The sequence below is a fragment of the Gobius niger genome, assembly GCF_951799975.1.
Source record: "Gobius niger genome assembly, chromosome: 19".
Classification (NCBI taxonomy): Eukaryota; Metazoa; Chordata; class Actinopteri; order Gobiiformes; family Gobiidae; genus Gobius; species Gobius niger.
This window is the reverse complement of record NC_136870.1, coordinates 27718330-27745026: the sequence shown is the minus strand read 5'-3', so window position 1 is coordinate 27745026 and position 26697 is coordinate 27718330. Positions and strand designations below refer to the sequence as shown.

The following is a 26697-nucleotide window of genomic DNA, read 5'->3' as shown; positions in this document are numbered from 1 at the left end:
GTCTTTTTAGAATGAAGAAAGTCGGCCCTACCCCTGTTCTAAACTGTAAAAGGTGTCCATGTTGAACTGTGACAGCAGAGGGCGCTCCATTAGAGGCAGAGTATCTTCAGAGTGGGGGAAGTCTCTAATGGTTCTGAGTCTGTTGTCGTCTCTCTGAATGAGGCGGATACTCCTGGGCCGGACGCTCTGAGCCTGTGTGTAAACAGATGGCAGCAGGTCTTAGGTGAGGTTTACCGTGAGCCCCTGCTCTCTGCCTCTTCATAATCCGTCTGCACTGAGCCATATGTGCAGCACCGGGGTCCACGCCCTCAATAATGCATCACACAGAATATGGGGGAACGTACAGCCACGGACAGACGACAAGCGGCCGGGTCACTTTACACCTTTAGGGAGTCGGTCCCAGTGTTGGACAGAGCTGGTGATGTATCGTCAGCAAGATCAGATCGAAATGGCTGTAATGTAGAATAATAATGTGGGAAGAAATACAAAGTAAGGGGGAAAATAGTGGAGAAAGAAGGGACAAATAGGAGGGGGGAATAGCCAAAGATGGGAAGGAAAACTGGGAAAAATAATAATGTTTCTCAGGACATTTTGACATATTTCTGATGGTTTACAAAATATGGCTTCATCCTCATTCTCCACAGTGTCTCTGCTCATGTCCAGGCCTCCTCCATCCATGTTCCTCAGGGTTTATTTCTGGACGGCTCGATGTGCCGGGTCCAGGTTTATCCCAGTGACCGACACTTTTCTCTGCTTCTATTTAAAAGCACACGGGCTCAGTAATCTCCTGACCGACAGTGTCCTCCTCTCCTCAGCTCCTCTCTCAGCTCAGATCCACCAAGGTCACATGACTGTCCCGTAACCAGTTTATTCAAACACTAAACAAGATCCACATCAGGGCTGAATATTGAAGTACCTTGTGAAGACTTTAGTGACGTTGTGATAAACTGTGGCTCCTTTGTGAGACGGATGACATCACCTTCACTTCACTTCACTTTATTTCATGTCAATTAGTTTTGCAGCACAAGATACATAAAAACAGACAAGAAAAATAAAAATGCATTCATTCACCAGTTCAACAAGATGCCGAAGTGCAAAGCCTTACAAAAACAGAGTCCTTGGCAACAACAGAACAAGAGAATACAACAACTGTTTTCCCTCACACTGAATTCGGTGCCTGAAACTCCTTTATACTCAGCGTTTAGAGTGGAGATGGCGACAGGTATGACGGAATATTTGTATCTGCTTTTCCCACCAATGGAGCCCTGAGCCTCGAACCAGAAGGCAAGTAACAGAATTCACAATGAAGAGGATGAGCATCATTAGCCACACTGCAAAAAGTGTTTAACTAGATCAGTATAAACATCTCAATTTGAGCACAATAATCCAAATTTTAGTTGTTTTGACTAGTTAAGAAGTTGTTGGGCATTTGTCCTGGATTATTTCACTTGTTCTGAGATGTTTCTGACTCGTTTCGATACATTTCGTCCTTATTTCAGGTCATTTTCTTTGCCAATGGGGAAAGAAAATTGGTCTTATCTCATTGGCAATTTTACTTTCTTATTTCAAGCAAGATTTACCCTAGAACTGGTCTGAAATGTCCTCAAACAAGCAAAGCAAACTCGGTCCGATCAGGAAAAGTGTCTAAATGAGTGAAAACCGCTCAAAACAAGAAACATTTCCTCAATTCAAGTCATTTAAGCCAATGCTTGATATTGACTTTTTGCAGTGTGGAACACTCAGAGGCTTCCACGTCACCTGTCCAGAACACAGGTGAGAAAGTGGAGTCTGAGGAGCTCCCAGAATCTCCCCTAACATCGCGCTGCTGCAGCTCTAATCCCAAATCCCTCAGAGCAAAACAAAAGCACCTGGATCTGCCCATTATTTAGATTCCAGCGCAGAAACTATAGGCATTAGTGACTGTTTGTATTCTTAAAATGACTTATTTCTCTACAAAAACCCTTTTTCTCCTCAGACTCCGCCTCTGCAGCCGAAGCTTCACTCTGATGTTTCTACAGGAGTTCATTTCTGTGATGCTTTAGAACAGGGTTAGGAAAGTTTGCGTTGTAGGTTGAGGTGGGCCGATTTTCATCATCACCAAAACACCAACATTGTAGCCCAAGGACAGAACTCTTTTTCTGCAAATGTTTTACATCAGTGGTTCCCAAGTTGACCCAACGTTGCCCTCGGATGACCGGCCCAAATAACCCAAATAAAACCTTTATTTGTCATATATCGTACAAAACATTGTGTTTTCCCACACAAGTTTGTATTGAACGAGCAGTAGATATGCCTTTAAATCTGAAATTCCATGCAGTTTCAGAGGGAAAATATTGAAAAAAAGTTTCCTATAGACTCGCGACCCACTGTTAAAGGCTCCACGACCCACTTTTGGGTCCCGACCCACCAGTTGAGAAGTTTTTAGAGTCCTGTAAAAGGAATTGTATCTCTTATTTGCATAATATTGTTTCTCAAAATAATCTTGAGGGCCAGAAGTTCTGTGTTGGAGGGCCGGATTTGGCCCACAGGCCTGACGTTGCCTCCCCTGCTTTAGTAATAATAATAATAATAATAATAATAATACAAAGGTCTTATATAGCGCTTTTCAGGAAACACAAAGACGCTTTACAAGTGAGACAGACAAACAAAAATGACAGAGCTGTTGTTGGTTGTAAGTGAGCTGAAACAGGTGTGTTTTGAGCAGTTTTTTGTAGGTGGCCAGTGAGTCTGAGTTTCTGATGTGGATGGGGAGTGAGTTCCAGAGGGCGGGGGCGGCGATGGCGAAGGCTCGGTCCCCCAGGGTTCGGTGCTTTGATTTGGTGATGGGTTTGAGGAGGTTTAAGTCGGCAGAGCGGAGGCGACGGGATGGGCGGTGGCGTTGTAGGAGTACAACGTTGTGTAGTATAAAATGTCATTATGACTGAGCGCTGTAATCCCTCTTGTTGCGACCGCATGTTTCTTCATATTTCCATAATCCTGAGCTTCACCTGTTGTTGTTGTTGCTGAGCCGCTCTGATCCCTCGCCGCCTCGCCGCTCCCTAAACGAGGCCATAGCGGCGAAGTGCTGATGCTAAACGCCACGTAATTCAATTAGAGCGACAGACAAACAAGAGGCAGGAGGCGGCGGGATTACGGCGCGGCAGAGCGGGCGGGGCGGGGCTGGGGGGGGGGGGTGTTTGCGTGTGTTTTCCAGCCTGCGTTAGCGCGGCGTGCTAATCAGGGCCGTGGGGAAGCGCCGCCTCAGAGGAGCTGTTGCTAAGAGGCGCGCGGCTCTGCCTCAGCCTCAGCTCAGGCCATTAGGCTGAAGGAAGCAGCGCTTTAGAGGAGCTCCAAATGATCCTCACTGCAATTTCCACCATCACAGGAAGCTCTAATACATCCCTCAGGAGAGCAGCACCACTCCTGAATGAGGACATGTGTCATCTCCAAAACAACCTCCATTACTCAGCGAACAAGACAAGGACTGAATAAACATAACAATTTAATCAAAAGTCACAATCCCCACACTAATAATTACTGATATTCTGTTCATTACAGGTGAAAACGATGATTCTAAAGCTCAATGTGGAGATTTGATACCAGTTTTCTCCTTAAAGCAGAACTGCATAATGTGTTTCCCTTAATAAATCCTTCCTGTCGTCCCCCTGGTGTCAGAAAACCATAATTGCAACTTTCCTGCCACCGAACCTGAGTCACCAATACACACTAATGGAATCACGAAGAAGAAGCTAACAGGCTAACTGTGGGCTAGCGCCACTTAAACAGTATTTACAGCCAAGTCTGAGGGAAACAACTGATCTCCGTTGTGTAACTGGATGAACAATATCCCTCTGTCCCTTTGTCTTTTCTGTCAGCGGAGGATTTACTCTCAAAACACAACACGTTACATCTTAGTTTTAACTCTGTCCGGGTACAAAACAGCCCAAACTCTCTCTTTACGATGTTTTGTTGCTTTGAGCCGGAGATTTATCCAGGAAGTAGCTCCAACATCCAACATGGCCGCATTTCTTCCCGAATAACTTGTTTTTTCAAAAAGTAACATGTGACAAAATAAAACCACACATTTAAACCTGGCTCTGTCCGTTATTTACATTTGAGTGGCAAAAGTATTGACATAAAACGCCTAAATGTAAATCTACTGCAAGGGTTTTGGGAGGCGGAGGTGTGAAAGGTGAATCAGAGCTTTGTCTCTCATCACTCGGTGTGACGGTGATCTGATCTTTAACAGTAGAACCCTCTTCACAGACACACTGGACCATAAACGACCCACAGACAGAGCCACGAAGAGGAGGTGGGACCAACATCCAAGATCTTTTCAAGTTCTGCCCATAAAATCCACCCAAAGCAGCGTCAGACCCGCGGGACGATTCAGATTACAGTGTGTGACCTCTGACCTGCTGGTCCACCCTGTGAGCCACCACCGCCGCAGACTCCTCCATCTCTGCGTCGCTGAGCGGGCGGATCCTCAGGGCCACCTGAACACAGCAGATCATTCACTCAACACTGGGAAAGAGTGTTCAAACAAGAAAACAGGAAAACCATGGAAATGAAGGAAATACAGACTTACCGTAAATGCTCTAATATAGGCCGGGGCCTTTATTTACTCAAGGGCATCTCGGACCAGGCCTTTATTGGAACCAGGCCACAATTAGAGACAGGCCTTTATTTCTATTTGAGCAAAACGGACGACCAGGAAAACGAAGAAAAACGAGATTTGTGTCCATTTGCACCTAAAATATTAGGTTAATTTATTAATGAACATTTCAAACCCTCTCCCAGTGGCTGGAACATTGACGCCTTTTATTTTGTCGGGACAACAGGAAGTGTTTCGTTGCTGTTAGCGGAGCTTTGACATCAGTGTCACTGCAGGTTTCTGTTTCGTTTTTACCGGACCGGATTATTTGTTGTTCTCTTGTGTAAAAGGCGAGTTTAGACGGAGCGTTTGAGTTTGTGATCGATCATGAGACTGACCCGAGAGAAGACGAGACGCTCGCGCTGATGGGAGGAGTTATTTTGAGGCGTGGGACTGACCTGCACACGGAGCAGCTGGACGTGCTTTGAAGACGCGATGGAGACTTTATTAAAACCCTGGAGGGTCACACAACATTTGCCCTGTTTCCAAATATGGTCACAGGAGGTTTGAAAAGTGGCTAAATCTGTGTCAAAGTTACGCTGGGATCAGCTCCTCCGCAGCGTCGCCCTCGGCCCGGGTTCCCGTTTGTTACTTCCTGCACGTGAGTTTTCATTTACACCAGTATGAGACAAATTCCTAACATGGGGAATATTTCTACTGCTATAGTTTCTAATAAAAGCCCCGGCCTGTTTCAGAGACCGGCTTTAATTTGCCTCCGCCAGCCGCAAACCCGGCCCCTGTCGGAGACCCGGCCTCTGTCGGAGACCCGGCCTCTGTCAGAGACCCGGCCTCTTTTAGAGATGTTTGTGTTCCGATACCAAGGCATCGATAAAGTATCATACTTTCGGTACTTGTGCTTTATACGTGTGTCTCCCAGTATATTCCTATGGCTCCACACAGGGGTGAAGGTGCCACGCTCTGCACAAAGACAGACGGGTACACATCAACTCGTCTAAGCTCAGGGAAGAACATCTCATATACACTTCAATAATGCATATTTCAGCAGGTCAAACATCAGGATCTTCAGGAAGTTACAATAAACATGGATGACACACATATGGTGATGTGTGGGGTCAAAGGTTAGGCTCATGTGGAAAACACTTTGGGAGGAGAGAGAAAAGGTGTGTTTGTCCTGCTGTGCAAATACAGTCAGAGTTTAGAAAGATGAGCTTCTGTTCAGTCCTGTGAGGTGAACGACTGACTGAGGTGGGTGAGTTCATGAGAGGATTCTGGTGTGACTGAAACACAAACAGCGCCGTGAACCGTGAACCGTGGGGATAATCGTGTGTGAACGTTTCTCTCAGACTCAGCAGAGACGGTCGAGCTCCAAAGACCACTTGAATAATTCAGAGCTGACCTGGACACAGCTGACCACATGGAAACAGCCGGAGGAACCTGCAGAACACACGGCGTGAGGCTCGGGCGTACCGGTACTACAGTACATCTACTACAGTACATCTACTACTGTACATCTACTACTGTACATCTACTACAGTAATAGATGTGCTGTAGTAGATGTACTGTAGTAGATGTACTGTAGTAGATGTACTGTAGTAGATGTACTGTAGTAGATGTACTGTAGTAGATGTACTGCAGTAGATGTACTGTAGTAGATGTACTGTAGTAGATGTACTGTAGTAGATGTACTGCAGTAGATGTACTGTAGTACTGACCTCTTGCTGAGCTGAGTGTGAATAGATTGTATTGTTTGCAGAGCGACTGTAATGGTCACTACCTGCTGTTTGTTTCCACGATGCTGCAAAGTACTGACCCATACCTAAGTACTGACAGATACCTAAGTACTGACGATACTTAAGTACTGACTGATACCCAAGTACTGACCGATCCCTAAGTACTGACCCATACCTAAGTACTGACCCATACCTACATTTTTGTCAATTTTTTTTTCACATTTTTGTCATTTTTTCATCACATTTTAGGTCAATTTTTTGTCACTTTTTTGTCATTTTTGATCACATTTTTGTCACTTTTTCATCACATTTTTGTCACTTTTTGTCAGTTTTTCATCAGATTTTTGTCAATTTTTTTTTCCACATTTTTGTCAATTTTTCATAACATTTTATGTCATTTTTGTCACATTTTGTCATTTTTTTTTATCACATTTTTGTCAATTTTTTGTCATTTTTTCATCACATTTTTGTCGATTTTTTTTCACATTTTGCCACTTTTTTGTCACTTTTTTGTCATTTTTTCATCACATTTTTGTCACTTTTTCATCACATTTTTGTCAATTTTTTATCACATTTTTGTCACTTTTTGTCATTTTTTCATCACATTTTGTCACTTTTTTGTCACTTTTTCATCACATTTTATGTCATTTTTCATCACATTTTTGTCAATTTTTTAATCACATTTTTGTCAATTTTTTTTCACATTCTTGTCACTTTTTCATAACATTTTATGTCATTTTTTTCACATTTTGTCATTTTTTTCATCACATTTTTGTCAAATTTTTCCCCCACATTTTGTCACTTTTTTGTCCTTTTTATCACCTTTTTGTCACCGCTTCAACACTTTTTCCAAGAAGATTTTCTATTTAAGTAAAGTCAAACTGGAGGAAAATGAGCTCAGTTTATAATGGGGGTCAAGAGGTCAAAGTGCAACTGATTATGAGCATTATGTTAATTTGTTATTTGTGTTTTGCTTTTATAACCATAATACAGTTCACTATATAAATACATGTCCTAATCTATAACTGTAGGTCTATTTCATCAATAACACAAGCAGCTGGTAAAGGTTTAATGAGCATTTTCTAACATGAAACTATACTTAAAGGGACGTTCTGTGACGTGACATTATTGACTGTCCATATAATGTCACTAATTTGGTCATTTCGAAAAGCTCAACAGATAGTGACATTGAGTTTGAGTGTGATCTAATGCTGTTCAATTTAAAATCGTGTAAATATTTAGCTCATGTCGTTGCAGAAACTCACCGTTAACTGTTGGTCCTTGGACTCCCCCGTGTCTTTCATGGTCAACTTTTGGTCCAAATAAATAAGAAAAAATGAAAAAATAAAGTCAGCCGCAGACGAGGCGCAGGGACATCCTCTCCTCTCGGCCCCTGCCCCAACTTTCCACAAAAAAACACCTGTTTATTCCAAAAAAATATGATTCACATTCATTAACCGCCGCGCGCGCCGCCGTTAGCAAAGCGGCTACAGGTGACCGTCACTCAGGTGGGAAAAAAACCCGCTTTTAATTAAAAATCCTCCAACAAAATTCACATTCTGTCGTTTGTCGAATAATAAACGCGATTGAAAGATGATTCATCCGTTTTGAGGAAGAAAAAAGCGGACGGAGTAACCGGGCTCATGTCCTCCGGGTCCTCCGGGTCCTCCGTCTCCTCCGGCGGCAGAGTGGAGCAGATGTAGCCGGGCTGAGGCGCCTCTCTCTCGGCCAGAGCGGAGCCGTGTGGCCGCTGTCTGTCTCCGGAGCGAAGAGACGTTGAGCGCGTTGTCCCTGGAGACGGGCACGCGCGGCCAACTGTAACTTCAACCCGTAGCACTACGATAGAACTCCGCACAAAGTACTGTTGTTGCCATGGTAACCCACTAGAAACCCACGCAGGTGAGCTGCGGCGGCCATGTTGCGCCGGTACGTTCTGTGCGGATCACTCTTGTAGTTCTTTCTTTGGTAATGTAACGACAAAATAATATAAATACTTTATTTTTTGGATGAATATAGTCCCAATGTAATGATTAAATGAATGTACTTATGTGTAAATGATGATCTTTTGACGTGTGTTTGACAGGATTCAGCATTGATGTAAATGGTAGATTTTTACTGCCACCTGCTGGTGTTGCAGCCTTAGAGAAGTAGCTATGTTTGATTTAGTGTTTAACCTCTTAACACCCGCCTGAACCGAGAGATCTTTTTCCTCACGTCATCAAAAAAAATTTCAATCTTTTTTTTGTTGGGTATTCAACTCATTTTTGTAACTATTTGTCCTTTTTTTTTGGTAATTTTTTTGGTAAATTTTTTTTGTCAATTTTTTGTCTTTTTAATTATTTATTTATTTTTTCATTTTTTTGTCATTTTTTTGTAATTTTCGGGTCAATTTTGTATCACATTTTTGTCATTTTTTCGTCAATTTTTTGTAATTTTCTTGTCAATTTTTTATCAAATTTTTGTAATTTTTCGTCAATTTTTTGTAATTTTCTTGTCAATTTTTTATCACATTTTTGTCATTTTTGTAATTTTTTCATCAATTTTTTGTAATTTTCTTGTTAATTTTTTATCACATTTTTGTCATTTTTTCCGTCACATTTTTGTCAATTTCTTGTCACATTTCCATCATTGTTTTCGTCTCAGTTTTGTCGCTATTTTCACACCTTTTTTTCCAGAAGCTTTTGGATTTGGGTAAAGCTTAATGGAGAAAATGTGCTCGGTTCAGGCGGGAGTTAAGGGGTTAAAGCCAAACCTTGAAACATTTATTCCATACATAGAATGAAATACAAGCATTTTTTTATTTTACCTCAGACCTGACTGTAACTTCACGTCTCCAGCTCGTCTCCCTGGACGTGTTACTAAACTGCAACTCGGCCACTGCTCCAACTCAGATCATCACTTGAAAATATAACTTTTCTCCAGTAATTTTTGACATGACTAGTATTTCAAACACTCCTGACTTTATGATGACAAAGAAAAAAAAAGAGAAAACCAACAAGATTTTTTTTTTTTTTTTTACTCAAAGCAGACTTTTCTCCAGTTCGGCTTTACCCAAATCTAAAGGTTTCTCGACTGGAGCTCACAGCCTATGGGCCAGTTTCTCATTTGAAAGCTAAGACCTACAAAACTGATGTAAACAGGTCTTTGTCCTTGTGTTGTTGTCACATTTTTTGAGGTTTATTTCCATCACATTCTTGTCACTTTTTTGTTACTCTTTAGTGGCTTTTTTTAATCACATTTTTGTCACTTTTTCATATTTTTGTCAATTTTTTTTTCTAATTTTGGTCACTTTTTTTTTATCAAATCTTGTCGCTTTTTCATCACATTTTTGTCACTTTTTTCATCACATTTTTGTCATTTTTTCGTCACATTTTTGTCACTTTTTCATCACATTTTGTCACTTTTTTCAGCAAATTTTTGTCATTTTTTCGTCACATTTTTGTCACTTTTTCATCACATTTTTGTCACTTTTTCATCACATTTTTGTCACTTTTTCATCAAATTTTTGTCACTTTTTTAATCAAATTTTTGTCACTTTTTCATCAAATTTTTGTCACTTTTTTAATCCAATTTTTGTCACTTTTTTATCATATTTTTGTCACTTTTTAATCCAATTTTTGTCACTTTTTCATCACATTTTTGTCACTTTTTAAATCAAATTTTTGTCACTTTTTTATCAAATTTTTGTCATTTTTTTTTATTTTTGTCACTTTTTCATCAAATTTTTGTAACTTTTTAAATCAAATTTTTGTCACTTTTTTATCATATTTTTGTCAATTTTTTTTTAATTTTTGTCACTTTTTAATCAAATTTTTGTCACTTTTTCATCAAATTTTTGTCACTTTTTCATCACATTTTTGACATTTTTTCGTCACATTTTTGTCATTTTTTCGTCACATTTTTGTCAATTTCTTGTCACATTTTCATCATTGTTTTCGTCTCAGTTTTGCCGCTATTTTCACACCTTCTTTCCAGAAGCTTTTGGATTGGGGTAAAGCCCAAAGAAAAAAAAAAGAGAAAACCAACAAGATTTTTTTTTTTTTTACTCAAAACAGACTTTATTCATTCACATTACATCAGAGGCCACTCCAGCGGCCCAACAGTGTCTACCACATGCATCGAAACACTTACAAAATAAGTATTAAATCTATGTATTACCAATAAATTAGTCCTTATGGTGTTGCCTGGTCTACAACACTCGTCAACACTACAGCGTCAGAACTCCTCTCTCTCTCTCTCTCTCTCTCTCTCGGTTAGTGGCCCTTTTATAAAAATAGAAAAAAAGAAAACCTGTGCTTCACCACGACAAACTAGAAAAAATATATAAAAATGGCACATCGTTTTGACAAAATAAAAGTGTTAGAGATATTTACAGAAGGCAGTTCGTACAGACGGCGACGTAAAGCTTTCCTGCTCAAACCAAAGAAATGTGTCGGAAAAGAGTGGCCTGTGAGTTTGTGCTTCAGGGAAACGAGCGGGAACGACGTGAAGTCTAGACGTTTTAAGGCGAGACGCTGCAGGTGAGTGGGGGAAATAATTCAGTGATGTTTAGTCGCATATACCGTAAATGCTCTAATATCGGCCGGGGCCTTTATTTACTCAAGGGCATCAGGACCAGGCCTTTATTGGAACCAGGCCACAGTTAGAGACAGGCCTTTATTTCTATTTGAGCAAAACGGACGACCAGGAAAATGAAGAAAACAAGATTTGTGTCCATTTGCACCTAAAATATTAGGTTCATTTATTAATGAACATTTCAAACCCTCTCCCAGCGGCTGGAACATTGACGCCTTTTATTTTGTCGGGACAACAGGAAGTGTTTCGTTGCTGTTAGCGGAGCTTTGACATCAGTGTCACTGCAGGTTTCTGTTTCGTTTTTACCGCGGACCGGATTATTTGTTGTTATCTTGTGTAAAAGGCGAGTTTAGACGGAGCGTTTGTGTTTGTGATCGATCATGAGACTGACCCGAGAGAAGACGAGACGCTCGCGCTGATGGGAGGAGTTATTTTGAGGCGTGGGACTGACCTGCACACGGAGCAGCTGGACGTGCTTTGAAGACGCGATGGAGACTTTATTAAAACCCTGGAGGGTCACACAACATTAACCCTGTTTCCAAATATCGTCACAGGAGGTTTGAAAAGTGGCTAAATCTGTGTCAAAGTTACGCTGGGATCAGCTCCTCCGCAGCGTCCCCCATCGGCCCGGGTTCAGTTTGTTACTTCCTGCACCTGAGTTTTCATTTACACCAGTATGAGACAAATTCCTAACATGGGGAATATTTCTACTGCTATAGTTTCTAATAAAAGCCCCGGCCTGTTTTAGAGACCGGCTTTAATTTGCCTCCGCCAGCCACGAACCCGGCCCCTGTCGGAGACCCGGACTCTGTCGGAGACCCGGCCACTAATGGAATACAGGCCAGTATTAGAGCATTTACGGTAAGTTCTTTTTAAGAGGCAAAACTATGCAATTTCTCCTTGGTTTTTAGGTTCAAAGCTCAATAAAAGCGGCAGGAATTAGATATGTAAAAATGTCAGAATTACTTCCTGGAAATCTCATTCTTTTTCATACGAGCTAAAAACCTCTGCAGCATCTCGCCTCAAAAAACGTACCGTGCTCAAAGTTACGGACATATCCTCGCACTTTTAGGGAAACAAACGTTACCTCCTCTTTAAAAAAACATCCTGCCTTTTCCTCCACAAACCCCCAAAGTTTTGCATAACTCTTGTAACTTTTCCAAATCCCCAAAAGAAATCGCTTGAGGAAAACGTTCTCAGTCCTAACCGTAAACCCGTCCGTTAAGAGCGGGCGGTGCAGGTTCCTCCTCCGGACAGCAGGGGGCGCTCTATGTGTGGAAGTGTCTGTTCTGGTCCTCGGTCATGGACAGGTAGGTGGCCCTCATGGTCGGCGAGTACTGGAGGCGAGAGGAGCAGAAAACACACGTTAGAACAAGGAACTGACATTTATTTTAACGTGATGCTAGTTTTCTTACATGCAGTAGTAGTAGTAGTAGTAGTAGTAGCAGTAGTAGTAGTAGTAGTAGTAGTAGTAGTAGTAGGGTTGCAAAAAGTCGCAAAGCTTCAGGAATGAATGGGAATAAACAGCGGTGGGAAGATATTTTAGTTAGGGGGCGCTGAGGGACAAAATTTACCCCCAAAATACTTTTTCTGTGCATAAATCCTGTTTATTAACCTCTTAACTCCCGCCTGAACCGAGAGCATTTTCTCCAGTTCAGCTTTACCCAAATCCTGCAGGCCAGTGTAACGCCTCAATTGAATGACCTACAAAACTAAATGGAACTTTTTCCTCACGGCAGATTTTTTTTCATCACTTTTTTTGTTGGGCAGTCGTCTCATTTTTGTAAATTTTTTGTGACGTTTTATTTGTCCATTTTTTCTCCATTTTTCGTAAAATCTTTCTCACTTTTTTGTCAAATTTTTGTCCATTTTTTGTTATTTTTTGTCAATTTTTTGTCAATTTTCTGTCAATTTTTGGTAAATTTTTTGTTAATTTTTTGTCAATTTTTTGTCAATTTTTTGTTAATTTTTGGTCAATTTTTTGTCAATTTTTTATCCATTTTTTGTTAATTTTTTGTTAATTTTTTGTTAAATTTTTGTCACTTTTTCGTCACTTTTTCGTCAAATTATTCGCATTTCTTTGTCAAATTCTTATCACTTTTTCGTCCTTTTTTTCGCAATTTTTCGTCAAATTTTTCTCACTTTTTTGTAAAATTTTTGTCCATTTTTTGTAAATTTTTTGTCACTTTTTCGTCACTTTTTTGTCAAATTATTCGCATTTCTTTGTCAAATTCTTATCATTTTTTCGTCAATTTTTTCTAAATTTTTCATAAAATTTTTCTCACTTTTTTGTCAAATTTTCGTCCATTTTTGTCATTTTTTAAACATTTTTTGTCAATGTTTTGTCACTTTTTTCACATTTTCATCCTTGTTTTCGTCTCAGTTTTGTTGCTATTTTCACACCTTTTTTTTCCACAGTCAGATTTAATTATATTAAGCAGACATGTACTAGGCATAATGAGGAATAATAATCCAGTGCGAGTTTTGTATCACCTCAAAAGACTTCATTATAATCTGTTCACAAATCCATCATATATGGCAATTTGGACAATGAGTATATTCACAGTAGCAGCCATTTTGTTCCTCACATTTCTCTTGAGTTTCACAGTAAAATTGTATGATATTTAGTAAACATATAGTGGGTATTAGGGCTGTGCAATTAATCGAAATTCGATTACGATTTTGATTACAACAGTCAACGATTACAAAATTAGCATAATCGCAAAAAATCGATTATATATATATTATTTTCCCTTCGCTTTTCTCGTGCCACGACTCGATGCTTTTGTCTGACATAAAAACAAACGGCGCTGTGTGATGATGTCATCAGGCCGCGCTGCTCAGTTTGCTTGTGCAGGTGTGAGGGCTGGCCAGCAGGGGGCAGGTGTGAAACAAGGACCTCTCTTTAATCAAGGCGTACTTGAAATCATTTGTACTTTTATGACTGTCCAGAAAACATCAAATATCATCAGTGTTTAAAGGAACAAATAATCGTGATTTCAATTATGACAAAAAAAATCGTGATTATTATTTTTTCAATAATCGAGCAGCCCCTGTGGGTATGATGAGGAATAATAATGCAGTGAGAGTTTTATGTCACCTCAAAAGGAAACATTATAATCCCTTTCCAAAAGCAGTAGGGATGGGCGATACCACATTTTTTGGAATCGATACGATACCGATACTTTTGGGGTCATTTTTGTCGATACCGATACCGATACTGGTCATTTCATATGGGTGAATGTGTTTCAATCAATATACATCTCTAAAACTGGTTATTTTATATAATTAACTGGTCAATTAAAATTATATGACTTTAACTGGTTAATTAAACAATACTAATGTGAAGTTAAACACACAAACAAAATGTTAAATTAAAACTTAAATGACAAACAGAACCTAAAACAGAATGATCAGCCCGGCTAAATTCAATCCTTTGCTGTTGTGACTGTTATGACTCAGAACAAAGAAATAAATCATCCTTTTGAGTTGATAATTGCTGCCCCGCCTTCTTTTTACATATGCAAATTAGCATCGATACTTTTTGCCCAATATCGATACTTAAAAAGTAGCCGTTTGGTATCGATATATCAATTCTTTGGATCCACCCGTCCCTAAAAAGTAGCATATACGGCATTTTGGGACAGTGAGTTTACTGAAAATTGTAGTCGTTTCTATAACTAAAGTTTCTGGAAGATTATTTTTTTTACACCCTTTGCAACCCTAAATCGTAGTAGTAGTAGTAGGAGTAGTAGTAGTAGTAGTAGTAGTAGTAGTAGTAGTAGTAGTAGTAGTAGTAGTAGTAGTTGCAGTATTGTGTCAAATACTGATCCCAAGGCAAGTTAAAAGTATTTTATGGGAACTTCATGCTGATAAACAGAAAGAGGAGAAGCATGTGCTCAGGAGTCAGTGCAATACAACTGTGTGGCCAACAGGGGGAGACAAACCCCGTTTTAACCCGAGGGGTGCATTGGGGGGAGAGTCGTGCTGAAATGAAGGTGCAGGCAAACGACAGGATGAGGAGAGAGTGAATGAAGAAGAGTCCAACGTGGCAAAGCTGGAAGGACTTACTCTGTTCATAAACGGCGGAGGATAAACCTACGACGTGGAGCAGAGATGAAGAAACGAGGACCAACAGAAAGAAACGCAGAGATTAGCAGAAGCCGATGGAGGTGGAGGTATGAGGGTGGGACGAGTTTGTAAATAATGTCTAATGGGAGATTATGTTGTTCACAGCGCACGTTTTAAACCAGAGAACGAAAACATTACATTTAACAAGTAATATCGCTGTGAGAGTCATCTTCTGCCAAATCAACCGGCCAAATACTAAATGGTTTTAATTACAGGTGAAGAAGTACTGTAAATGCTCTAATATCGGCCGGGGCCTTTATTTACTCAAGGGCATCAGGACCAGGCCTTTATTGGAACCAGGCCACAATTACAGACAGGCCTTTATTTCTATTTGAGCAAAACGGACGACCAGGAAAACGAAGAAAAACGAGATTTGTGTCCATTTGCACCTAAAATATTAGGTTCATTTATTAATAAACATTTTAAACCCTCTCCCAGCGGCTGGAACATTGACGCCTTTTATTTTGTCGGGACAACAGGAAGTGTTTCGTTGCTGTTAGCGGAGCTTTGACATCAGTGTCACTGCAGGTTTCTGTTTCGTTTTTACCGCAGACCGGATTATTTGTTGTTATCTTGGTTAAAGGCGAGTTTAGACGGAGCGTTTGTGTTTGTGATCGATCATGAGACTGACCCGAGAGAAGACGAGACGCTCGCGCTGATGGGAGGAGTTATTTTGAGGCGCGGGACTGACCTGCACACGGAGCAGCTGGACGTGCTTTGAAGACGCGATGGAGACTTTATTAAAACCCTGGAGGGTCACACAACATTTGTTTCCCTGTTTCCAAATATGGTCACAGGAGGTTTGAAAAGTGGCTAAATCTGTGTCAAAGTTACGCTCAGATCAGCTCCTCCGCAGCGTCCCCCTCGGCCCGGGTTCAGTTTGTTACTTCCTGCACGTGAGTTTTCATTTACACCAGTATGAGACAAATTCCTAACATAGGGAACATTTCTACTGCTATAGTTTCTAATAAAAGCCCCGGCTTTTATTAGAAACTGACAGAGGCCGGGTCTCTAACAGAGACCCGGCCTCTGTCAGAGACCCGGCCTCTAATGGAACACAGGCCAGTGTTAGAGAATTTACGGTACTTAAGCTGAGTGATGATTTGAGAATCTTCACCGTTTAAGTGATACAAAAATAAGCGGTTTGGTCTGGACTTTGTTTGTAAACTTGTTCACTACAGTTATTGGATTTTTACACATAATAAAATGGTAATGAGACACAGGGTCAGTTTGTTTTATTGCCCTAATGTTTGGTGCAGCTGAGGCAGCTCCTGTTCTCATATTGAACTAAACAAAACTATTGATTGATTCATTCATTTATTTCTCTGCAGCAGAAACGTCAGACTGTATCACATAAACTTTAGCACCGAGATCATTACAGCCATTACGATTCTCAAGTCCAAGATTAAAGGCGTTAAGCTGCATGTTAATGAGGAACACATTTACAAATATCAATTAGAAACTCCTGCAGTATATTAACGATATAAACATATCATATAAAAATAAGGCGTTTAATGTATAAAAATGCAGATATTTTGAATGATGAAATCTGAATGATGGTTTTATTTTGTGACATATTAGTTACACAGAGGAATTCTGGGGCTTGTTTAGTTTTTGAAATAAAAAAATGTGTAAAAATTCCTCCTTGAGCTTTTTGGGTTCGAATCTCATTAAATTACACTGCAAAAAGTGGATTCTAAGCAAGTAAAAAATGTCTTACTTTAAATAATAAGTTCTTATTTTTTCCCTAAAAAGTAATAATGTTTTGCCGCAAAGTTTTCTTGAGAAAAAAAATTCTTTTTTGGAAATAAAATCTAGCCATTTCTTAGTTCATATTTGCAAAAAAACATGCTAGTTTTTCTTGTAACAAGAAAGAAAAACTTTTTAAATCTTCTTAACTCATTAGACAAAGAATATTTTTTCTTATTTTCCTTAAATATTAGTATTTATTAAGAACATTTTGCTCAAAAATGTGAGTAATTTAGAACATTTTACTTAAATCAAGCAACATTTAAGTAAAATATCCACAATTTTTCACTAAATAAGAATGTTTTCCTTCAATGATTACATTTTCTGAGGACATTTCTAGCTTTATTTGCTTAAATTTAGTGTTTCTTTCTTGTTTTATGATGAGAAAAATATTCTAGAAATAAGAATTCTTAGCAAGAAAAAAATACTGACCCCATTGGCAGAATTTTTTCCTTAAAACAAGACAAAATGTCTTATTTTAAGATTTGTTTCCTTGTTTTTAGTAGGGCACTTTTTGCAGTGTAAGCAGGAATTAGAACCTTTCTAATGTTGTTCAGTCCAAGCCTGTAAAGTCTGGAGGAACCAGGCTCCACCTCCTTCTGCTGACGTGCCTTTGGGCCTCACCTCCAGCCTGGCACTGGTGTGAGGATATAAGTCTCAGCTGCTGATGTTCTGACAGAATGTTTATCTCTACAAAGTGTAACAGTTTCACAGACTCGGCTGTAACGATGGAGAGAGCGGTGAGAGAGTGGGACTCACAGAGGGGGGCGGAGACCCGCGTCCAATCAAGGGGACGTTCTCGTACCGCGGGGTTCCTCCGAATAAAGCCGTGTGGTTCCTGAAAACACACACGCAATTATTCAAAATGTGACCATATTTGGACTACAAAGCGTTGTCGGGGGGATTCCGTGTGTCATGTCAATACCAAACATGTCAGGATTTGTGAATGAATAAGTTTGGGAAACACGGCCATGATGGAGTCACAAAAAATAAAAGTATTGAAAATCTTTATATTCCAGTTTTGATGCTGTTGGTCAAAAAAAAAAAGTTAACCCCTTAACTCCCACCTGAACCGAGCACATTTTCTCCAGTTTGGCTTTACCCCAATCCAAAAGCTTCTGGAAAAAAGGTGTGAAAATGGCAACAAAACTGAGATGAAAACAAGGATGAAAAAGTGGCAAAAATGTGACAAAAAATGTGACAAAAAAATGACAAAAATGTGATAAAAAATTGACAAAAAAAGGACAAAAAAGGACAAAAAAAGGACAAAAAAAGGACAAAAAAGGACAAAAATTGACAAAAAAAATGACACAAATTTGACTTTTTTTTTTTTAATTTGCCAAAAAAATGAAGAAAAAAAAGACAAAAATGTGACAAAAAATGACAAAAATGTGACAAAAAATTGACAAAAAATGACAAAAATGTGATAAAAAATGGACCAAAAAATGTGGCAAAAAATTGACAAAAAATTACAAAAAATTGACCAAAAAAATGACAAAAAAATGACAAAAATGTGAAAAAAATGGACAAAAAAATGACAAAAATGTGATAAAAAATTGACTAAAAAATTACAAAAAAATGACACAAATTTGACTTCTTTTTTTTTTAATTTGCCAAAAAAATGAAGAAAAAAAAGAAAAATGTGACAAAAATGTGACAAAAAAATGACAAAAATGTGACAAAAAATGACAAAAAATGACAAAAAAAATGACACAAATTTGACTTTTTTTTTTAAATTTGCCAAAAAAATGAAGAAAAAAAAGACAAAAATGTGACAAAAAAATGACAAAAAAGTGACAAAAAATGGACAAAAAAATTACAAAAATGGGATAAAAAATTGACAAAAATGTGGCAAAAAATTGACAAAAAAATTACAAAAAATGACCAAAAAATGACAAAAAAGTGAGAAAAAATTGACAAAAAAAATACAAAAAAATTACACAAATTTGACTTTTTTTTTTAAATTTGCCAAAAAAATGAAGAAAAAAAAGACAAAAATGTGACAAAAATGTGACAAAAAAATGACAAAAATGTGACAAAAAATGAGAAAAAATGACAAAAAAGTTACAAAAATGAGTTGAATATCCAACAAAAAAATGATGGAAAAAAAATCTGATGACGTGAGGAAAAAGCTCCTCTCGGTTCAGGCGAGAGCTAAGAGGTTAAACACAAGTTGGAAAACATTTTAAAAATATTGGGCGAAAAATTAGGAAAAAATGTGTAAAAAATAGGGGGAGGATGGAAAAAGAAAAAAAAATATTGGGAAATATTGGGGAAAATTTGGGGTAAAAGAAAAAAAACATTTCAAAAGAAAAAAATATTGGGAAAAAGGTGGAAAATTTGGGAAAACACTTGTAAAAATCGGGTGGAAGGAAAAAAAAAAAAGAAAAAAATTAAGAAAAATGTGGAAAGTGTTTTTTTCTTGGTTGTTTCACCTCAGCTTTGTTTCAGCAGCTGATGGGGATCTAAAGAAACAAATAAATGGTACAAATGTAAAAGAAATGGAAGGAAAAGGAAAAGGAATAAAAAAACACTGTTAATCTGTTTCATTCAGGTATCAGTATCAAAAACCAAGTACGTTAATGTACCGGTATCTGGAAAAAATGTAATGGTGCCCCGCTCACGTGCAGCTTCTCCAACTGAGACAAAATGTGTAGAGAAATGCAGAATCCAGACGATCCTGTCCAGGCGTCAGTACTCACATGTACTCGGTCAGCGGCGCAGTAGTATTGGCAGTAGTATTGGCAGTATGGGGGCGGTGGATGCTGCTCTGGCTGCCCAGGCTGCTGCTGTAGCTGCACAGACTCTGCAGGTTGTGGTTGGGGGTTTGGGGGTTGGTTCGTCTCGCTCTGGGGTTAAAGGGATCCTCCTCGTCGATGTCTCCGTACTCTCTCTCTCTGTAACGGACAGAAGGTCGAAGGTTAGACTCCCGAGGTGGTGAGAGAGGCTGAGGGTTAGACTCTCGAGGTGGTGAGTGAGGCTGTGGGTTAGACTCCGCTGACCTGGCGATGTTTCTCCAGGCCCGGGGCACGGCGCACAGCATCAGGGTGAAGGCGGCGGCGGAGAGCAGAGAGAACAGACAGAGGTACAGCACGCCCTCCACGCCGTCGTAACAGACCCCAAACATGGCGTCCACGTAGTCCTGAGGAGACCAGAGCGTTCAGTACAAACATCTACAACATCACAACTATCTAAAGAGCGGTTTACAGTTTAAAATTCAGATTAATATGGTTCAAACTAAGACTGGCATTAAATTCAACACCTTTTCTGTCTAATCTAATCTGTGTTTTGGACCATATCCTTGTATTTTCGATAAAGCTCTGGTATAAAAAGGTAAAACAATGTCACTATTTCCCTCACAAATAATGATTAGGTGATTGATTAATGTGGACATCCATCTGATTTATCACTTTGCTGTGATGGTGAGAGTGCGTCACCTTGTTGAGGCCCCGACAGTCCAGCAGAGCCGTGAGCTGGTGCAGACTGGACTCAGACGTGTTCAGGACTTTCTGAATCCCCAGCAGGTCCCTCTGAGGAGACATTAGAGACGGTTTAAATACAGAACTAGCAAATACTGGGTCATTTGAGGAGCTCCAGGAAACACTGGCTTTAATCTCTGAACGACCGCCTGAACCGAGAGGATCTTTTTCCTCACGTCATCAGATTTTTTTTCCATCATTTTTTTGTTGGGTATTCAACTCATTTTAGTAACTTTTGGGTCACATTTTTGTCAATTTTTTATCAATTTTTTGTCAAATTTTTTGTAATTTTTTTGTCAAATTTTTTATCAGATTTTTGTAATTTTTTTGTCATTTTTTGTCACATTTAAAAAAAAAAATCATCAATTTATCATCAAATTTTGGTCATATTTTTGTCACATTTTTGTCATTTTTTGGTCAAATTTAAAAAAAAATGTCATCAATTTTTTCAATCAAATTTTGGTCCTTTTCTGCCACATTTTTTTCTTTTTTTTTTTCTTTTTTTTTTTTTGTCACATTTAAAAAAAAAATCATCCATTTTTTTATCAAATTTTGTCATTTTTTGTCACATTTAAAAAAAAATGTCATCAATTTTTTATCAAATTTTGGTCCTTTTTTGTTTGATTTTTGTCATTTTTTATCAAATTTTTGTCATTTTTTTTGTTATTTATTTGTCAAATTTTTGTCACATTTTCGTCATTTTTTTGTCAATTTTTTGTCACTTCTTCGTCACATTTCCATCATTGTTTTCGTCTCAGTTTTGTTGCTATTTTCTCACCTTTTTTCCAGAAGCTTTTGGACTAAAGCCAAACTGGAGAAAATGCGCTCGCTTCAGGCGGGAGTTAAGCGGTTAAAAGCTTATATTAAAGTCATGTGTGGTTGAATACTGATGAAGTACCTCAGCGGTGGGAAACAGGGGAACCGCGAACTGCAGCAGGCCTTGGATCTGGATCTGCATCGTGGTCATTGACCTCTGGAAGACTGCCAGCGGCTGCAGAGAACCACCAGAAGATTAGAATCGAAACAAACCAGTTAAAGCGAACAAAGATCTGTTAGGGACAACAGCAGCGAGGCAGCGACCGATGACGGGGTTTACACAGGAAGCAGCAAGTCCTTAACCTAAAGGCTCGATGTTTAATGCCACAAACACAAACACATCTGTGCGGATTTAATTCTCTTTATATTTGCAAACAGCTGAATGTGTTTAAGCCCTGCAAAATTACCATGCGAACGATCCGGAACGCCCACTGCAACAAATAATTAATGATGAGGTTAATATCAAGCAAAATGAGATGAGATTCTAAGCAAGTTTTCTCCTGAACATCTTAGTTTAAACTCTGTCTGTAATCCAAATATGGTTCCTTTGTGGGAGACGGCAGCGGCTAAAGAAATATACACAGGGCGTTTTTAGGGCTGCCTTTAGTCGCTCCGACAGCAGAGATTTCCAACTCGTCGCTCTTCAGTCCTTTCTAGGTCACTCACCAAACACTTTTTACTCTTGAAGACTCACATTTTAGATTAATTCTGGGTGAACTCCACAAAAGAGTCTTTGACGCATAAGTAGCTCTCCATCATTTTTGTTGTATCAAAGTGGCTTGCCACGTTGAAAAGGTCCAAACTTTACTGCCTTGGCCTCAACAGCATTTGGAAGCATTTGGAAGTTCTGCTTTTTTCAGTCCCATAGCACCAGTCTATATCACTCTACAATGATGACAAACCTTCTGTTGGTCTGTAAATGCAGTAAATTAGAATAACTGCCTTGTATAAAATGTCTCTCTCAAAATGGCTGTAGTGAATGTCTTGAAATAGGCCTCTGTCTCTTTAAGAACCTCTGAGCCTTTAGACACGCCCCCTCCACACGCTGTCTGTGGCATCAGTGGGGAGGGGGTTCTGCTGAGGAGCAGTGGTTGGTTACTCGGCTGGTGACCAAAGCTCGGAGGCGTCTCCAGGAGGTGGGGGCGTTCCTAGGAGGACTCAGGCAAACCTATCCCTAAAATGGCCGCCATCAGAGTTTTTACAGATTACTCAGAAATACGTGAATGTGCCAAGGCAACACTTCAGCCATGTTTTTAATGAGGGAGAGACAGAATAACATGATGGAAAGCTTGAAAAAGTCCATTTTGCATAATACCCCCCCTTTAAACTAAAAAAGAAGAGGCAGAGTGCTCTGGATCACTGCGTAGTAGACGAGTAAATTTACTTAAGGAAATAGTAAACAAACTTATAAATGAGGTGCTCTTCAAACTCTTTCAGCTTTTAGCATTTGGAAGTTGTTGTTTTTATTTACAGGGATTTTTATATATGTAATTCCTGACAGATTTATAATGAGTATACCTAATTTAGCCTTAAAGGAACAGGCCACAGTTTTTCTAAACTGAGACATGTTACCTGAGCTTAGACAAGTTGATGTGTACCTGTGTAGTCTTTGTGTGTGCGCTCAGTCACGCAAAACGACCGTTGTTAGCACAAAGTCCAGACAGGTACACATCAACTCGTCTAAGCTCAGGTAAGAACATAATCAGTCTGGAAGAACGGTGGCCTGTTCCTTTAATCTCTTAACTCCCACCGGAACCGAGCACATTTTCTGCAGTTTGGCTTTACCCCAATACAAAAGCTTCTGGAAAAAAGGTGTGAAAATAGCAACAAAACTGAGACGAAAACAATGATGGAAATGTGACAAAAAGTGAGAAAATATTGACAAAAAAGTGACGAAAATTTGATGAAAAAGTAGCAAAAATGTCACAAGAAATTGAAAAAAAATGGACGAAAAAATGACAAAAATGTGATAAAAAATGGACAAAAAAGAGACAAAAATGTGACAAAAAAAATGACAAAAATTTGATGAAAAAATGACAAAAATGTGACAAAAATGTGACAAAAATGTGATGAAAATTTGATGAAAAAATGACAAAAAATGTGACAAAAATGTGACAAAAAAAGACAAAAAATTGATGAAAAAATGACAAAAATGTGACAAAAAAGTGACGAAAAATTGATGAAAAAGTAGCAAAAATGTCACAAAAATGTCACAAGAAATTGAAAAAAAATGGACGAAAAAATGACAAAAATGTGACCAAAAAATGACAAAAATTTGATGAAAAAATGACAAAAATGTGACAAAAATGTGATGAAAAAATGACAAAAATGTGACAAAAAATGATGAAAAAATGATGAAAAAATGACAAAAATGTGACAAAAAAGTGACGAAATATTGATGAAAAAGTAGCAAAAATGTCACAAAAATGTCACAAGAAATTAACAAAAAAATTACGAAAAAACTACAAAAATGTGATAAAAAATGGACCAAAAAATGACAAAAATTTGATGAAAAAATGAAAAAAATGTGACAAAAAAAGACAAAAAATAACCAAAAAAATGACAAAAAAGTTACAAAAATGAGTTGAAAACCCAACAAAAAAAATGATGGAAATAAAATCTGATGACGTGGGGAAAAAGATCCTCTCGGTTCAGGCGGGAGTTAAGAGGTTCATAAATGATGAAATAGCACTTAATTCATCATGAACACATTAGTTAGGTGTGACTAACACTTAATAACTACTGAACTACTACAGTTAATGCCAAACTTACATTCATTGTTAAGTAGTTAATCACACTTAAGTAATGAGTTGTTCATGATTAAGCTTTTATATGAAGACGGACAATGACAGAAAACTTACATTAAATTTACTGTCATATTTAATCTGCAGCAGAAGTTATTATTGTTATGTTGTTATTATTCTCACTGCGGCGACTCGCCTGGAACCAGTAGAAATAATGCGTAACACTTTCTTTAGGTTCAGTGACTGCTTTATTCTGACTTCACTGTGAAAAGTGGGGCGTGAGGAGACGAGACAGTGGAGCGTTGTCTCTTTGAACCCGTCCTTTCCCCACAGCGCTCTGAGGACGAGGACGCCAGCGCAGCGAGCTTTGACAAAGATGGAGAGTGAGAGGCAGAAAATCCCTGAAGCGCGGCCCGTTTGTCGAGCTCAGAGTCAGACGGGGTTTAACCCGAGCAGAAAAACGGGAGAGCGGGAGAGTCTCAACGTGGGGGGCCGGGGCCACGGGGCGATTCCTTCAGTGGTACATTTATAAAGGAGTCCCTCATATACGGTCACACGTTAGGTGAGAGAGTACAGAGAGTACACACCTGCTGGAAGGGGTTGGTGAGGGTCTGGTTGCAGTAAAGGTAGTAGTGCACGATATCTGTGAAAAACAATGAGAAAATAGTTAAATATTTTACTTGTTCCGGAGTGTGGGGTTTACCATTAATGAGCCTGACCAAAAACACCCTTAATTACAGCCACATTCTTCAATTAGCTTCTGCTATGTCCAAAGATCCAGTGCTGCGTTCATTTTCCACCAAGATTTTGTATTGAAGATGGGAGAGTGTGACCACCAAACCTTCCCCAGCACATCCCAAAGACTCTCAATAAGACTAAGATCTGGGCTCTGTGGCTCCCTGAGGAAGGCTGGGTACCGTATTGAAAAAAAAACTTTAGTTCAGAGGTTACATCAACTGAAAATTCTCTGTCATTTTACGGAATATTTTCAGCTTTGACGGAAAATTGTGAAGGATGGAAAATCAAGCCGTGGGCTCTCGATAAATCCAGCTACATGAACACCATGTGATAACCTGTTAGCTCTGTAGCTTGTTAGCTCTGTGGCCTGTTAGATCAGTAGGCTGTTAGCTCTGTAGCCTGTTCGCTCTGTAGCCTGTTAGCTCTGTAGCCTGTTAGCTCTGTGTCCTGTTAGCTCTTTGTCCTGTTAGCTCTGTGTCCTGTTAGCTCTATAGCCTGTTAGCTCTGTGTCCTGTTAGCTCTGTGTCCTGTTAGCTCTGTGTCCTGTTAGCTCTGTATCCTGTTAGCTCTGTAGCCTGTTAGATCAGTAGGCTGTTAGCTCTGTGTCCTGTTAGCTCTGTATCCTGTTAGCTCTGTGGCCTGTTAGATCAGTAGGCTGTTAGCTCTGTAGCCTGTTCGCTCTGTAGCCTGTTAGCTCTGTAGCCTGTTAGCTCTGTGTCCTGTTAGCTCTTTGTCCTGTTAGCTCTGTGTCCTGTTAGCTCTATAGCCTGTTAGCTCTGTGTCCTGTTAGCTCTGTGTCCTGTTAGCTCTGTGTCCTGTTAGCTCTGTGTCCTGTTAGCTCTGTATCCTGTTAGCTCTGTAGCCTGTTAGCTCTGTGTCCTGTTAGCTCTGTAGCCTGTTAGCTCTGTGTCCTGTTAGCTCTGTAGCCTGTTAGCTCTGTGGCCTGTTAGCTCTGTGGCCTGTTAGCTCTGTGTCCTGTTAGCTCTGTGTCCTGTTAGCTCTGTAGCCTGTTAGCTCTGTAGCCTGTTAGCTCTGTGTCCTGTTAGCTCTGTGGCCTGTTAGCTCTGTGTCCTGTTAGCTCTGTAGCCTGTTAGCTCTGTGTCCTGTTAGCTCTGTGTCCTGTTAGCTCTGTGTCCTGTTAGCTCTGTGTCCTGTTAGCTCTGTAGCCTGTTAGCTCTGTGTCCTGCTAGCTCTGTGTCCTGTTAGCTCTGTAGCCTGTTAGCTCTGTGTCCTGTTAGCTCTGTAGCCTGTTAGCTCTGTAGCCTGTTAGCTCTGTAGCCTGTTAGCTCTGTGGCCTGTTAGCTCTGTGGCCTGTTAGCTCTGTGGCCTGTTAGCTCTGTGGCCTGTTTGCTTTGTAGCCTGTTAGCTCTGTAGCCTGTTAGCTCTGTAGCCTGTTTGCTCTGTGGCCTGTTAGCTCTGTGGCCTGTTTGCTTTGTAGCCTGTTAGCTCTGTAGCCTGTTCGCTCTGTGTCCTGTTAGCTCTGCAGCCTGTTAGCTCTGTAGCCTGTTAGCTCTGTGGCCTGTTTGCTTTGTAGCCTGTTAGCTCTGTGGCCTGTTTGCTTTGTAGCCTGTTAGCTCTGTGGCCTGTTTGCTTTGTAGCCTGTTAGCTCTGTAGCCTGTTAAATCAGTAGCCTGTTAGCTCTGCAGCCTGTTAGATCAGTAGCCTGTTCGCTCTGTGGCCTGTTCGCTCTGTGGCCTGTTAGCTCTGCAGCCTGTTAGATCAGTAGCCTGTTCGCTCTGTGGCCTGTTCGCTCTGTGGCCTGTTAGCTCTGTAGCCTGTTAGCTCTGTGGCCTGTTTGCTTTGTAGCCTGTTAGCTCTGTGGCCTGTTTGCTTTGTAGCCTGTTAGCTCTGTAGCCTGTTAAATCAGTAGCCTGTTAGCTCTGCAGCCTGTTAGATCAGTAGCCTGTTCGCTCTGTGGCCTGTTCGCTCTGTGGCCTGTTAGCTCTGTAGCCTGTTCGCTCTGTGGCCTGTTAGCTCTGTAGCCTGTTCGCTCTGTGGCCTGTTAGCTCTGTAGCCTGTTAGCTCTGTGGCCTGTTTGCTTTGTAGCCTGTTAGCTCTGTGGCCTGTTTGCTTTGTAGCCTGTTAGCTCTGTGGCCTGTTTGCTTTGTAGTCTGTTAGCTCTGTAGCCTGTTAGCTCTGTA

The 26697-nt window shown here is 39.8% G+C and overlaps 2 protein-coding genes across 3 annotated transcripts in view; both read right to left on the bottom strand.

The window, feature by feature from the left end:
* kif19 (kinesin family member 19) overlaps positions 1-7929 on the bottom strand; it is a gene marked incomplete at its 3' end in the record, with an annotated part of 41979 nt that extends 34050 nt beyond the window's left edge. Inside the window, exons 1-2 of the mRNA XM_079577476.1 lie at positions 7590-7929; positions 4395-4475 (exon numbers count right to left, since the gene is read on the bottom strand). Of these exons, the coding sequence (XP_079433602.1) occupies positions 4395-4475; positions 7590-7628 (120 nt within the window). The 5' untranslated portion in view covers positions 7629-7929. The remainder of the gene's footprint in view (positions 1-4394; positions 4476-7589) is intronic.
* Positions 7930-12124: 4195 nt separating this feature from the next.
* LOC306978592 (protein tweety homolog 2-like) overlaps positions 12125-26697 on the bottom strand; it is a 36222-nt gene continuing 21649 nt past the window's right edge. Inside the window, exons 6-13 of one of the 2 annotated variants that reach the window (XM_079577231.1) lie at positions 24406-24461; positions 21157-21249; positions 20217-20309; positions 19782-19921; positions 19482-19676; positions 17539-17617; positions 14971-14997; positions 12125-12236 (exon numbers count right to left, since the gene is read on the bottom strand). In XM_079577231.1, the coding sequence (XP_079433357.1) occupies positions 12168-12236; positions 14971-14997; positions 17539-17617; positions 19482-19676; positions 19782-19921; positions 20217-20309; positions 21157-21249; positions 24406-24461 (752 nt within the window). In that variant the 3' untranslated portion in view covers positions 12125-12167. The remainder of the gene's footprint in view (positions 12237-14970; positions 14998-17538; positions 17618-19481; positions 19677-19781; positions 19922-20216; positions 20310-21156; positions 21250-24405; positions 24462-26697) is intronic. The other variant, XM_079577232.1, reaches the window with a different exon arrangement.